At 44.0% G+C, this 15,756-nt stretch overlaps 1 protein-coding gene and 1 long non-coding RNA gene across 2 annotated transcripts in view; one reads left to right on the forward strand and one right to left on the reverse strand.

Annotated features, from left to right (window-relative positions):
• The window catches only part of LOC143807173 (uncharacterized), a 51,606-nt gene extending 37,661 nt beyond the window's left edge, over positions 1-13,945 (forward strand). Inside the window, exons 2-3 of the long non-coding RNA XR_013221663.1 lie at positions 13,022-13,314; positions 13,506-13,945. This is a non-coding gene — a long non-coding RNA (uncharacterized LOC143807173). The remainder of the gene's footprint in view (positions 1-13,021; positions 13,315-13,505) is intronic.
• The window catches only part of LOC143807172 (serine/threonine-protein kinase Nek11-like), a 344,541-nt gene that overhangs the window by 71,920 nt on the left and 256,865 nt on the right, over positions 1-15,756 (reverse strand). Inside the window, exons 8-9 of the mRNA XM_077288448.1 lie at positions 14,440-14,518; positions 12,044-12,129 (exon numbers count right to left, since the gene is read on the reverse strand). Of these exons, the coding sequence (XP_077144563.1) occupies positions 12,044-12,129; positions 14,440-14,518 (165 nt within the window). The remainder of the gene's footprint in view (positions 1-12,043; positions 12,130-14,439; positions 14,519-15,756) is intronic.

Raw genomic sequence — 15,756 nt, forward strand, 5'->3', positions numbered from 1 at the left:
GTAAATAAATGCTCAACCCTTTAAAGGGGTTTTCCAGGACTAAATTATTTTTTACTAAGAGCCAAAAAGGATCAAGCAGGTAGTTGCTAACTAGTTAGCATCTCCTTGTGTGCTCTAGCGCTGGATCCGAGCAGTCACTGACACCTCCTGCAGGTAGTTCAGCTGCTCCAGGTTAACAGAGCAGCTCATCTTCTTCCAGACTGCTCTTTCAATGGGGTTTAACTGCCAATGTAGGGAGTCAGCCCTTGATAAGAATTGAATGACACTGTGACTTTAAGAGACAATGCTCTCCTCTGATTTATGTGCACTTGGACTAGTCTTTTCTCCCCTGAAGCTTGCTGTTGTTGGTTTTGGACAAGAAGCAGCAAGTGTGTCGGATCAGTAAGTAGAGAGGGAACCATGTGTCTGTGAGAGACAGGCAGGACAAAAACTGTGTCAAAAACCATGAGAAATGGGTAAATGAACGAACTGCTTCAAGGGAGAAGATACTGCCTGGTTACCGCAGGATCAATCACCAGGACAAGTGTCAGAAGGAAAGAGTCGCATCATACAGCCAGATGCTTCTCCTGGAGCACCTGCAACCTGAGAGAAGAAACAACGCTATGGTACCTGTTATGACCCCAATGGCAGAGGGTCTCAGGAATAAATACCAAGTCTGCAAACACAAAAAACCAGCTCATAGGGCAGTGGTAACTGGGCTGACCATATATCTAATCCTAGCACCACAAATAGCAGCAGCCGGGGAACGTGCCTACGTTGGTTCTAGACGTCTCGCGCCAGCCGGAGAACTAACTAACCCTAGAAGGGAAAAGAAAGACCTTTCTTGCCTCCAGAGAAAAGACCCCAAAAGTTGGATACAAGCCCCCAACAAATAATAACGGTGAGGTAAGAGGAAAAGACAAACATAAGAATGAGCTAGGTATTTAGCAAAGAGAGGCCCACTAGCTAATAGCAGAATATAGTAAGATGACTTATATGGTCAGCAAAAACCCTATTAAAATATCCACGCTGGATATTCAAGAACCCCCGAACCGTCTAACGGCCGGGGGGAGAACACCAGCCCCCTAGAGCTTCCAGCAAGGTCAGAAATCACATTTAGTACAAGCTGGACAAAAATAGTAGCAAAGCAAGTAACTCAAAAAACAAAGAAGCAAGACTTAGTTTAATTTTGCAAGAGCCAGGACCAGCAGACAGGAGCAACAGAAGGATCTGATTACAACGATGCCAGGCACTGGACTAAGGATCCAGGAAGTTAATATAGCGACACCCCTGGACTAACGACCCAGGTGAGTGCCAAACAGAAAAAAGACAATCCCAGAGTCATACCACTAGTGACCACAAGAGGGAGCCAAAAAGTCTAATTCACAACAGTACCCCCCCCTTAAGGAGGGGTCACCGAACCCTCACCAAGACCACCAGGGCGATCAGGATGAGCAGCGTGAAAGGCACGAACTAAATCGGCCGCATGCACATCAGAGGCAACCACCCAGGAATTATCCTCCTGACCATAGCCCTTCCACTTGACCAGATACTGAAGCCTCCGCCTGGAGAGACGAGAATCCAAGATCTTCTCCACCACGTACTCCAACTCGCCCTCAACCAACACCGGAGCAGGAGGCTCAACAGAAGGAACCACAGGTACAACGTACCGCCGCAGCAAAGACCTATGGAACACGTTGTGAATGGCAAACGACACAGGAAGATCCAAGCGAAAGGACACAGGATTAAGGATTTCCAATATCTTGTAAGGACCGATGAAGCGAGGCTTAAATTTAGGAGAGGAGACCTTCATAGGAACAAATCGAGAAGACAGCCATACCAAATCCCCAACACGAAGTCGGGGACCCACACCGCGGCGGCGGTTGGCAAAACGCTGAGCCTTCTCTTGTGACAACTTTAAGTTGTCCACCACATGATTCCAGATCTGCTGCAACCTATCCACCACAGAATCTACCCCAGGACAGTCAGAAGGCTCCACATGTCCCGAGGAAAAACGAGGATGGAAACCAGAGTTGCAGAAAAATGGCGAAACCAATGTAGCGGAACTAGCCCGATTATTAAGGGCAAACTCAGCCAACGGCAAGAAGGTCACCCAATCATCCTGATCCGCAGAAACAAAACACCTCAAATAAGCCTCCAGAGTCTGATTAGTTCGCTCCGTTTGTCCATTAGTCTGAGGATGAAAGGCAGACGAAAACGACAACTCAATGCCCATCCTAGCACAAAAGGATCGCCAGAACCTGGAAACAAACTGGGATCCTCTGTCAGACACAATATTCTCAGGAATGCCATGTAAACGAACCACATTCTGAAAGAACACAGGAACCAGATCGAAAGAGGAAGGCAGCTTAGGCAAAGGTACCAAATGGACCATCTTAGAAAAGCGATCACATACCACCCAGATGACAGACATGCCCTGAGACACCGGGAGATCTGAAATGAAATCCATGGAAATGTGTGTCCAAGGCCTCTTCGGGACAGGCAAGGGCAAGAGCAACCCGCTGGCACGCGAACAGCAAGGCTTAGCTCGAGCACAAGTCCCACAGGACTGCACAAACGACCGCACATCCCGTGACAAGGAAGGCCACCAAAAGGACCTAGCCACCAGATCTCTGGTGCCAAAAATTCCCGGATGCCCTGCCAACACCGAGGAATGAACCTCGGAAATGACTCTGCTGGTCCACTTATCAGGAACAAACAGTCTGTCAGGTGGACAAAAGTCAGGTCTACCAGCCTGAAATCTCTGCAACACACGTCGCAAATCCGGAGAAATGGCTGACAAGATAACTCCCTCTTTAAGAATACCAACTGGTTCTGCGACTCCCGGAGAGTCAGGCACAAAGCTCCTTGAAAGAGCATCAGCCTTCACATTCTTTGAACCTGGTAAATATGAGACCACAAAGTCAAAACGGGAGAAAAATGACCAGCGGGCCTGTCTAGGATTCAGGCGTTTAGCAGACTCGAGATACATCAAATTTTTGTGATCAGTCAAGACCACCACACGATGCTTAGCACCCTCGAGCCAATGACGCCACTCCTCAAATGCCCACTTCATGGCCAACAACTCCCGATTGCCAACATCATAATTCCGCTCAGCAGGCGAAAACTTCCTCGAGAAAAAGGCACAAGGTCTCATCACAGAGCAACCAGGGCCTCTCTGCGACAAAACGGCCCCTGCCCCAATCTCAGAAGCATCCACTTCAACCTGAAAGGGAAGTGAGACATCAGGCTGGCACAAAACAGGCGCCGAAGTAAACCGGCGCTTCAACTCCTGGAGAGCCTCCACGGCTGCAGGAGCCCAGTTAGCAACATCAGAACCTTTCTTGGTCATATCCGTCAAAGGTTTAGCAATGCTAGAAAAATTAGCAATAAAACGATGGTAGAAGTTAGCAAAACCCAAGAACTTCTGAAGACTCTTAACTGACGTGGGTTGAGTCCAATCATGAATAGCTCGGACCTTGACTGGGTCCATCTCCACCGCAGAAGGGGAAAAAATAAACCCCAAAAAGGGAACCTTCTGTACTCCAAAGAGACACTTTGAGCCCTTAACAAATAAAGCATTCTCACGCAAAACCTGAAACACCATCCTGACCTGCTCTACATGCGAGTCCCAGTCATCAGAAAAAACCTGAATATCATCCAGATAAACGATCATAAATTTATCCAGATACTTCCGGAAAATATCATGCATAAAGGACTGAAACACTGAAGGAGCATTAGAGAGCCCAAAAGGCATCACCAAGTACTCAAAATGACCTTCGGGCGTATTAAACGCGGTTTTCCATTCATCTCCTCGCTTAATGCGCACAAGGTTGTACGCACCACGAAGATCTATCTTGGTGAACCACTTGGCACCTTTAATTCGGGCAAACAAGTCTGACAACAGAGGCAAAGGATACTGAAATTTAACAGTGATTTTATTCAAAAGCCGATAGTCAATACAAGGTCTCAAAGATCCGTCCTTCTTGGCCACAAAAAAGAATCCCGCACCAAGAGGGGAAGAGGAAGGACGGATATGCCCCTTCTCCAGAGATTCCTTGATATACGAACGCATTGCGGTATGCTCAGGTACAGACAGATTAAATAGTCTTCCCTTAGGAAATTTGCTACCTGGAATCAAATCTATGACACAGTCACAGTCCTTATGAGGAGGCAGAACACTGGACCTGGACTCGCTGAACACATCCTGATAATCAGACAAATACTCAGGAACTTCCGAAGGAGTAGAGGAAGCAATAGACACCGGCGGGGAATCACCATGAATACCCTGACAGCCCCAACTTGACACAGACATTGCCTTCCAATCCAAGACTGGATTATGAGTCTGTAACCATGGCAACCCCAAAATGACCAAATCATGCATTTTATGCAGAACAAGAAAACGAATCACCTCCCAATGTTCAGGAGTCATGCACATGGTTACCTGTGTCCAAAACTGCAGTTTATTTTCCGCCAATGGCGTAGCATCAATACCCCTCAGAGGGATAGGATTAACCAACGGCTCAAGAACAAAACCACAGCACTTGGCAAACGACAGATCCATAAGACTCAGGGCAGCACCTGAATCCACAAACGCCATAACAGGGTAGGAGGACAATGAGCAAATTAAAGTCACAGACAAAATAAATTTAGGTTGCAAATTACCAATGGCGACAGGACTAACAACCCTTGTTAGGCGTTTAGAGCATGCTGATATAACATGTGTAGAATCACCACAGTAAAAACACAACCCATTCTGACGTCTATGATTTTTCCACTCATTTCTGGTCTGAATTCTATCACATTGCATCAAATCAGGTGTTTGTTTAGACAACACCACCAGAGGATTAGCGGTTTTGCGCTCCCGCAAACGCCGGTCAATTTGAATAGCCAGCGCCATGGAATCATTCAGACTTGTAGGAATGGAGAAACCCACCATCACATTCTTAATGGCTTCAGAAAGGCCATTTCTGAAGTTTGCGGCCAGAGCACACTCATTCCACTGAGTAAGCACGGACCATTTCCGAAATTTTTGGCAATACACTTCAGCTTCATCCTGGCCCTGAGAAATAGCCAGCAAGGCTTTTTCTGCCTGAACCTCAAGATTGGGTTCCTCGTAAAGCAATCCGAGCGCCAGAAAAAACGCATCAATATTTGCCAATGCCGGATCTCCTGGCGCTAGCGAGAAGGCCCAATCCTGAGGGTCGCCCCGTAAAAAAGAGATAACAATTTTAACTTGCTGAACTGAGTCTCCAGATGAACGGGGTCTCAGGGATAGAAACAATTTACAATTATCCCTGAAATTCCTAAACTTAAATCGGTCTCCAGAAAACAGTTCAGGAATAGGTATTTTAGGTTCAGACATAGGACTACTGGTAACAAAATCTTGTATGCTTTGCACACGAGCAGCAAGCTGGTCCACACTTGTAATCAAGGTCTGGACATTCATGTCTGCAGCAAGCTCAAGCCACTCAGAGGTAAAGGGGAGGAAGAGAGGAAAAAAAAAAAAAATTCAGAATTTCCTTTCTTATATCCCACTTCTGCAATGCATTAAACATTCAATGTAGGCCTGGCATACTGTTATGACCCCAATGGCAGAGGGTCTCAGGAATAAATACCAAGTCTGCAAACACAAAAAACCAGCTCATAGGGCAGTGGTAACTGGGCTGACCATATATCTAATCCTAGCACCACAAATAGAAGCAGCCGGGGAACGTGCCTACGTTGGTTCTAGACATCTCGCGCCAGCCGGAGAACTAACTAACCCTAGAAGGGAAAAGAAAGACCTTTCTTGCCTCCAGAGAAAAGACCCCAAAAGTTGGATACAAGCCCCCAACAAATAATAACGGTGAGGTAAGAGGAAAAGACAAACATAAGAATGAGCTAGGTATTTAGCAAAGAGAGGCCCACTAGCTAATAGCAGAATATAGTAAGATGACTTATATGGTCAGCAAAAACCCTATTAAAATATCCACGCTGGATATTCAAGAACCCCCGAACCATCTAACGGCCGGGGGGAGAACACCAGCCCCCTAGAGCTTCCAGCAAGGTCAGAAATCACATTTAGTACAAGCTGGACAAAAATAGTAGCAAAGCAAGTAACTCAAAAAACAAAGAAGCAAGACTTAGCTTAATTTTGCAAGAGCCAGGACCAGCAGACAGGAGCAACAGAAGGATCTGATTACAACGATGCCAGGCACTGGACTAAGGATCCAGGAAGTTAATATAGCGACACCCCTGGACTAACGACCCAGGTGAGTGCCAAACAGAAAAAAGACAATCCCAGAGTCATACCACTAGTGACCACAAGAGGGAGCCAAAAAGTCTAATTCACAACAGGTACCAGTAATCTCTTAACATTGAAAGTGCGAACAAGACTTGTGCAAATCTTGAAGAAAAAACAGCAACAAAAGGCAGAGATTCTTACCTGCCTAGGCCTCCAAACAAATGCACTAACAGGATGCAGTGGACCATGTGGTTAAAATGGAAAAAACACAGGTGCAGCATAACCGATGGAGGCCTAGGCAGGTAAGAATCTCTGCCTTTTGTTGCTGTTTTTTCTGTTTTTGGAGGATCTCCGAATCCTCTTTTTGTGCTTTTGCTGTTTAGAGATACAAATCTTGAAGAAGACAGAGCAGTTAAACTGAAGGAAGACCTCAACACAACAAACTCGGCTCCACTACATCAGGACCAAGCAGCAGCTACCAGACTTTCTTCTAAGCTACAAAACTGTGTGTTCTTAGTCTTATTTTCCAGCATATAATCCTCTGTCTTTCAATAAAGCCGATGTTTTGTGTTGTGAATTCTATTTTTGGGCTCCCTCTAGTGGTCACAAGCGGTACTGTGTAGTGTTGTCTTTCTGCAGGTTGGCTGCATCAGCTGGTTCGTTATCCTTGGTTGGTTTCCTATTTAGCTCACCTGGAGACTCAGTTCCTTGCCTGCTATCAATGTATTCAGTGCTCTTCAGATTCCTTGTGTCTACCTTGCTCCCAGTCTCTCCAAGACAAGCAAAGTTTTTGTTTGATCATTTTTTGATTATCAGTGTTCATTATGTTTTTTTTGTCCAGCTCGCTAAAATGTGATTTCCTCGCTTGCTGGTTGCTCTAGGGGACTGAGTTTCTCCCCCCACACCGTTAGTTGGTGTGGGGGTTCTTGAAATCTCAGAGTGGATATTTTGTAAGGGTTTTTTACTGACCGCATAGATTCTCTTTTCTATTTTCTGCTATCTAGTATTAGTGGGCCTCATTTGCTGAATCTGCTTTCACCCCTGTGTATGTGCCTTCCTCTTACCTCACCGTTATTATCTGTTGGGGGCTTCTATATCTTTGGGGATTATTTCTCTGGAGGCAAGAGAGGTCTTTCTTTCTCTCTAGGGGTAGTTAGTTCCTCAGGCTGGCTCGAGACGTCTAGGATTTTTTGGCACGTTCACCGGCTACTTCTAGTGTGTTTGGATAGGTTCAGATTTGCGGTCAGTCCAGTTTGCCACCTCCCTAGAGCTTGTCCTATGTTTGTTACTTAGCTGGAGTAATTTGTGATCCTCAACCACTAAGGATCATAACAGTTTTGTTTCTGACTCATAGTCTACTGTACCATATTTGAGTCCTGCCCTGCGGTGTCTTTCAGGCACTGCTACAAGTGGCACTGCAAGCTGGGTACAGCCATAGAGATGAAGGCGGCTGACAGCGATGGTGGTGTTGTTAATGTGAGTGTCACAGGCAATGGTGGAACTCCTGCATGGGCCCTCCATATGAGCACGTTGTTTAGCGTGCTGCCAAAATTTGATGGCCAGAATATGTAATTGTCCAACCAGATTGCAAAGTGCTGCTAACATTTATAATGTCAGCTCAGAGCTACAAGTGGAGATCACTCTGGCCGCCCTGGAGGGTGAGGCCAGCAGAAAAATTTTCCTGCCACTTGAAGCCACATGCAACACATTGAAAGAAGTGGCGAAATTTCTGATGGAGATATATGGTGAAGCAGTTAATGTGGGACACCTCTGGGCAAAGTTCTTCTACCGGCTGTAGCAAGAAGGGGAAGGGGTCTTGAAATATGTCACAGTGTTACAGGAAATACTAGCAGGAGTGCAAAAGAAAGAGGCAGACAGAGCAGGCGGGATAGGATCTGTGGATCGGATACTATGAGAACAATTTATCCTGATACTCTACAGTACTCCCCTGAGGCAGTTAGTGGGTCCAGCATTAAGTTTTCAACAAATATTGGCAGAGGCGGTGGCCTGAAGCAAATATGAAAGCTATGTTTCTGGAGTGGTATGAACCCAGGCGGTCATATCCATCGGGGGTGTAAGAAAGGAAGAAGCTCTGACCAGGGTAGTACAAGATCTGCAGAGTTCCCTGAATGTTATGCAAGAAAAGTTGACTCACATGGAGAAGAGGATGCAAACCGGCTTCGCCTCTGAGGCCGCCCACCGGGCCCTACAAAATCCTTATCGGGCCTTCCCTCAGGCTTCTGACTGAACCTGAGCCTCCCTACGCAAGTCTACTGAACCCCTAAGGTCCTCCACCTACTACACTTGTATTTGGACCAAGTTCTTCAATATCATCCACCGGCGGGCCCTCAGGCTGAGCCAATCTATCCAGGACCCTCCTTATCGGGCCTTCCCTCAGGCTCCCGAACCTGAGCCTCCCTACGCAAGTGTACTGAACCCCTAGGGTCCTCCACCTACTACGCTTGTATTTGGACCAAGTTCGTCAATATCATCCACCGACGGGCCCTCAGCAGCCTGAGCCAGTCTATCCAGGACCCCAGCGTCCTCCACCAAGGCCTTATAGTCAGGTTCCAAGGACGCCTTCTACACCTAGATGAAGAGAAGATCATCAGGACACAGTGTTAGAGGTGTGAAAGTAGAGGACACCTCACTAAAGGGTGTCAGAGTGATTTGAAAGGACACCCAGCACCGCCATTAAACTTCAGACCCTGCAGTAGTGCGGCGTACTGTGGGGGAGGTAGAAGAACAAACCACTTCAGCACAACTCCGAACATCGGGTTACAGGGTGTCCCATCTTGCGAGCTGAGTTTTAAGGCATCGCAGTGGACTGGTTAGTGGATACCAGGTCACAGGTAACGACCGTGCCTGAGTCATACTTGAACTGTTTCTTTCAAGCGATGGCCAAGCCACAGCAGGAGACATTGATTTGCAGCAGCTAATCAGCAACTGATCCCCATCACAGGGAGGGGGGTTGTGTGGATGAATGTGCAGCTATATGGAAGAAAAGGCATCCTTCTGGTCTCCGAGCCATTCAAAGAAGATTACTGGTGATAATGGGCATGAGTATCGTGATATCCTGCAAGAGTTGACCAGACCAGGTCATGTTCACTAAACGGGGTCCTGGTTACTGGAAAAAGGCCACTTCGCACAAACCCACCCAGAAAGCACTCCAATGGCTGATTTGTGTCTGTGGGACATAGAAGAGCTTCCCAATACACCAGTCTGTGGGAGTTATCCGAGTGCTGGAAAGGATATCCCTCACCCTCCCTCCTTGTTGGGAGACCATCTTATCACTGCCTGTGGGAATCTTCAGCAACCTTGAAGGTATGGAGGTACGCCGACAACTTCGGCTGCACAGATGCTGGCGCCACCTTGGAAGAGGAAATGTTTTTTTTTTTTCCCCTGGCAAGACGGCGCTGCCGACACCTGCGCAGTAGCAGCTATCAGATTGCCGATAGCTGCTATTTTCAGTCACATTATTTTTTTTTGATGAATTTATTTATAGCACTATATAAGAGAATGAACTGCACATCACGCATGTGATCATCAACTCAGGTATCATTATAATCAGTATAACGGTGCCAACCTGACACTGTCTGTAGGTTACTCAGCACAATCCTGCTGACAGGTTTACTTTAAAGAAAAAAGAAATCCAAACCTTCACGGCCCTGCATGAAAAAGTGATAGACCCCTAAACCTAATAACTGGTTGGGCCACCCTTAGCAGCAAAACTGCAATCAAGCGTTTGAAATAATTGGCAATGAGTTTTTTTCACCGCTCTTGAGGAATTTTACCCACATATCTTTGCAGAATTGTTTCAATTCAGCCACATTGGAGGTTTCCGAGCATGAACCACCTTTTTAAGGTCATGGCACAGCATCTCAATCGGATTAAGGTCAGCACTTTGACTAGGCCACTCCAAAGTCTTAATTTTGTTTTTCTTAAGCCTTTCAGAGGTGGACTTGCTGGTGTGTTTTGGATCATTGTCCTGGTGCATAATCCAATACTGCTTCAGGTTGAGGTCATGCACAGGTGTCCGAACATTCTCTGTCAGGATTTTTTGGTAGGCAGCAGAATCATGGTTCCATTTCCAACAGTAATTATTCCAGGTCCTAAAGCAGCAAAATAGCCTCAAACCATCACACTACCACCACCATATTGTACTGTTGGAATGGTGCTCCTTTTCTGAAATGCTGTGTTACTTCTACCCCAGATGTAAGGGGACATACACCTTCTAACAAGTTAAACTTTTGTCTCATCAGTCCACAAAGTCTCCCAAAAGTATATTTCAAGAAAAGCCGTGGTTTTCGTCTTGGAACTCTGCCATGCAGGCCATTTTTGCCCAGTCTCTTTCTTATGGTGGAGTCCAGCTTAACTGAGGCAAGTGAGGCCTGCAGTTCTTTGGATGCTGTTGCAAGGTCTTTTGTGACTTCTTGGATGAGTCATTGCTGAGCTCTTGGGGTAATTTTGGTCTGCAGGCCACTCCTGGGAAGGTTCAGCAATGTTCCACGTTTTCGCCATTTGTGGATAATGGCTCTCACTGTGATTCACTGGAGTCACAAAGCTTTAGAAATGGCTTTATAACCTCTTCAAAACTGATAGATCTCAATTACTTTGTTTCTCATTTGTTCCAGAATTTCTTTGGATAGTGGCATGTTGTCTATTTTGAGGAACATTTGGTCTACTTCACTTTGTCAGGCAGGTCCTATTTAAGTGAATTCTTGAATGAGAACAGGTTGCGCAGTAATTAGGCCTGGGTGTGGCTAGAACTCAGCTTCCCAAATATGTGATAAACCACCGTTAATTTATGTTTTAAATGGGGGGCAATCACTTTTTTACACATGGCCCTGTAAGTTTTAATTTCTTTTTCCCTTAATAATAAAGACCTTTAAAAACTGCATTTTGTGTTTACTTGTGTTATCTTTGTCTGATATTTAAATTGTTTGGGTAATCTGAAACATTTAAGTGTGACAAACAGGCAAAGAATAGCAAATCAGAAAGGGGCACACACTTTTTCACACAACTGTAAGCCGCTTACTAGTCATTATGTGACTAGCCTTTGTCTCTTAAAAGCAGGGCGTGCAACAGTCTGTACCATGACTAAGGCTGAGCGGCAAAATGCGTAGATCAGCTGTGTTTTTCTTCCTAGTGTGGGCTGTGTACATTCTGATCTGATCACGAGAATCTGCCTCCAGAGCTTACTATAAATGATGAGGCATTGCCAGTGTGAGACATGTAATAACTCAGGCTGCTTTCCTGATCTACATGTCTCACACTGGTAATGCCCCCTTTCATTTATAATAAGCTCTGGAGGCAGATTCTCAGGAAGATCTATTCCCCGCCCATAGATCTTAACTGCTAATTTACATATTTAAAAAAATTGGATTTCACTGGAATAAAACATCAGATTGCAGATATCAAGGTATCATTTTTATTCAGCATCGTATGACCCACATGCCCATGTAGATGGCGTAGGAGGGTTGATCCTACTGATAGACTTCCTTTAAAGCAATAGGTCCAAAAAGCTATAATAAAATTGATGGTATATACACATCATAACCTAAGGTTCTAATCAAACCTCAATGCATTAACTCATACACAGGTAGAAAAACGTCTGATTGTAGATGATAAAAGGTATATATAATATTTCCACACTTTTTACTTCCTAGCAAATAGGTGAAAGTGGTCTGAAATAACTATATATGGAGCTGAGTGATGCAGATGGTTTAATGCTTGACCTACATGTCAGGTACAGTTCCGACGCGCGTCTAATTAGCTGGATTCTTGACTATAACATTTGATGATATTGATTAACACAAGTGCAAGTGCTGTACGTACATGGCAGCCGTGATCCTGGCGACATCTTCATCTATAGAATCTTTTCTGTCTTGACGAATCTCCTCCTGCAGCCATTGTGAGAGAACCTGTAATTGACAAGAGCTAAGACTATGGGGACAGGCTGACATCCACAAAAAAATCACAGAACTGCAGCCATACTTCCAACAAGTCCAAATTCTACATAGAGCGATGATGTCAATCACTAATTTTTTTCAGATTTTTGGTAAAATTTGTAGTTGGATTTGCAGAGTATTTTTCCGCAAACTTAGCCGAAAGTTAAATAAGAGAACTGCAAAATGTTTAGGAATTTGATCCTTATATAAGGCGTAATGTATACGGATGAGGCTGTCCGGCGGTGGCATGGAGTATTTATGTGTATGGGAAAGGCATCTGGAGTGTCTGAATCAACCCCCAGAGCCATAATAAGACTGCATGGTTATTTTTAAGGGTATCAAATACTGTATATATGAACTTGTGTCTATTTATCTAATTTGGATAAATGGACATCCTAAAAATGTGTCTTTAAATTAATGCCATATTGGGATATGTGCACACGGCTTCTTATAGATGCCGCCAGAGTTTTTGAAGCAGGAAACGATTTCGGAAAAAGTTGACAATGTTTTTTCAGAAGCATCTTATTCATAATTTTTTTTAGCCACTTTTTGCAGCTTTTTCAATTTTACATATTGAATAGTGGCGACTTCCAAGCAGAAGCCACCTGAAAAATTAACAATTTCCTTCTTTTAGCTGCTTGATGGATATTAAAGCAGTTAAAAGACATTAAAAAAAGACGAATCACGTGCACAGAAAGTCGTTTTGACATTACAGTGCATATGTTGATTATTTTTCCTTTTTTTTTTAGCAAAATATCACATGTACATACCCTTAGGTGATGTTTCCACAATGAGTTTTTGGTGATTTTTTTTACATTGTGTATTTTTGAAAAAATGCTGGCATTCTTCTATCTTCCATCCTCAGATCTGCACCAAATCTTCCGCTAATCCAAGCAGTGTTTTCACGTCAGTCTCCAGTCTGTACCGGCACCGCCATGGAAATTTTGCTAAGAATATGTGCACATGAAGTCTTTTGCAGCGTTTTCTGACAATAAAAAGAGGGGAATCTCAAAGTTTTTGAAAGGTTTTGTGATTCGGAGAAGAATTTGAAGAGTTTCTTGCTCAGTTTCCATCCAGTTTCTGCTCCAAAAATTCCATGAAAAACTCTTCATACACATAGCCAAAAAAATGGATAAGCAGGCAAAAGAAGTGATTAAGGTAGTTTTTTTTTATTATTTCTTACTTTTCTCAAGTTTATTTTTTTCTTATTGTGGAATTGCAGACATAGTGAAATCAGTAAAAATGACTTCAGACTCAAACTAAATGGGGAAGTTTCACCATAAAATTGCAGTTTTTCTACAACATACTGCAGATAAAAAAAAGTCTTATCCACTTTATTGTCATTCCAGGATATTTCGGCCAAAAATCCAAAAAGAAGATCCACAACATTTCCAGTGTGTGTGAACACAGATGAACAAACCTCCATGGAAACTTAGTCAAATGTCATGTAGTGTAAAACTATAATAAAGCACATTGCGTATGGCTATATGAGCGGTGTACATGCTGGATGTGTATGGCGTATTTACTGCCGAATGTGATGGAGGAATATCAGCCCAATTGTATATTTCACACCAAATATCAGGATTTCCTCTATCATTTCTCTGCTAGAATCCAACAAACCCCCTTTCACTTAGAATAATCTCCACAGATGGTGGTATCTGAAGTTTTGAATAATAGACATCAGCTTTCTACAAGTTTGCAGCTCTCTGCCCCCCGCTGAGTCGGTGCTTGCACTGAAACTTTCCTGGATTCCTTTGTCTTCCTCTGTTTCATTCTCTACCCATCACATCAAAAACTTGACGGAACAGAGAAGAATGCCAGCAGCAATTAAATCCTGAAGCAAGAACCCAACACATGCTCTCAACGAGATGGAATCTTTTCCTAATTGCAAACGACTTGTGGTTCACACGGAGAGAAATTACGTCTTTAACCCTATGTATAATTGTCGCTGGATGAAACATACGAATGTGTTAATTGGGTATATAAACAGTTGGTTGGAATGATGTTGGATGGTAGATTAGATATTAGAAAAAAACACTTTATGACAGTGAGGGTGATCAATGAGTGGAACAGGCTGCCGCGAGAGGTGGTGAGTTCTCCTTCAATGGAAGTCTTCAAACAGAGGCTGGACAGACATCTGTCTGAGATGGTTTAGTGAATCCTGCATTAAGCAGGGGGTTGGACACGATGACCTTGGAGGTCCCTTCCAACTCTAACATGCTATGATTCTATGATTTTGAGCCAAATATGCATATAAAAGCATATAAAAAGTTCCATACATACCTGCCCTCTATAAGTTACATAAGGAAACTGCAAGATTTCTTTGGCACTTGGACGAAGCGCCGGATCCTTCTTCAGCATTCTGTAAGCATAAAAGAGAGATAGAAATGGAAAGGTGACCAGAAGAAATGTTAGTAAAGAAGAACTTGACAATTTTAGCATGGTTTTTTTTCTCTTTTAACCCATTTGTAACATCAGACGTACTATCCCGTCGAGGTGACTTGGGCACGTATGACCATCGACGGGATAGTACGTCATATGCGATCAGCTGCGCTCACGGGGGGAGCGCGGCCGATCGCGACCGGGTGTCAGCTGATTATCACAGCTGACATCCGACACTATGTGCCAGGAGTCATTACTTTAACCCCCGGAACACTGCGATCAAACAAGATCGCAGCGTTCCGGTGGCACAGGGAAGCATCGCGCATGGAGGGGGCTCCCTGCGTGCTTCCCTGAGGCCCTCAGAACAACGCGATGTGATTGCGTTGTTCCGAGGGTCTCCTCCTGCCTCCTTCCTGCAGGCCCCCGGATCCAAGATGGCCACGGGGTCCTTCCGGGTCCTGCAGGGAGGTGGCTTGTCAGTGCCTGCTGAGAGCAGGTGCCGGAAAGCCTCCAGCACTGCCTGTCAGATCGCTGATCTGACACAGTGCTCTGCAAAGTGATGTCCCCCCCTGGGACAAAGTAAAAAAAAAAAAAATTACACTATGTAAAAATATTTTTTTTAAAAAATCCTAAATAAAGAAAAAAAAATATATTGTTCCAATAAATACATTTCTCTATGTAAATAAAAAAACAATAAGTACACATATTTAGTATTGCCGCATCCGTAACGACCCGACCTATAAAACTGTTCCACTAGTTAACCCCTTCAGTGAACACCGTAAAAAAAAGAGAGGCAAAAAACAATGCTTTATCATCATACCACCGAACAAAAAGTGGAATAACACGCGATCTAAAAGACGGATGTAAATAAACATGGTACCACTGAAAACGTCATCTTGTCACACAAAAAAACGAGCAGCCACACAGCATCATCAGAAAAAAAATAAAAAAGTTATAGTCCTCAGAATAAAGCAATGCAAAAATAATTATTTTTTATATAAAATAGTTTTTATTGTATAAAAGAGCCAAAACATAAAAAATGATATAAATGAGATATCGCTGTAATCGCACTGACCCGAAGAATAAAACTGCTTTATCAATTTTACTAAACGTGGAATGGTATAAATGCCCCCCCCCCCAAAGAAATTCATGAATTGCTTGTTTTTGTTCATTCTGCCTAACAAAAATCGGAATAAAAAGTGATAAAAAAATGACATG

This window comes from Ranitomeya variabilis, chromosome 2 (assembly GCF_051348905.1).
Source record: "Ranitomeya variabilis isolate aRanVar5 chromosome 2, aRanVar5.hap1, whole genome shotgun sequence".
Lineage (NCBI taxonomy): Eukaryota > Metazoa > Chordata > Amphibia > Anura > Dendrobatidae > Ranitomeya > Ranitomeya variabilis.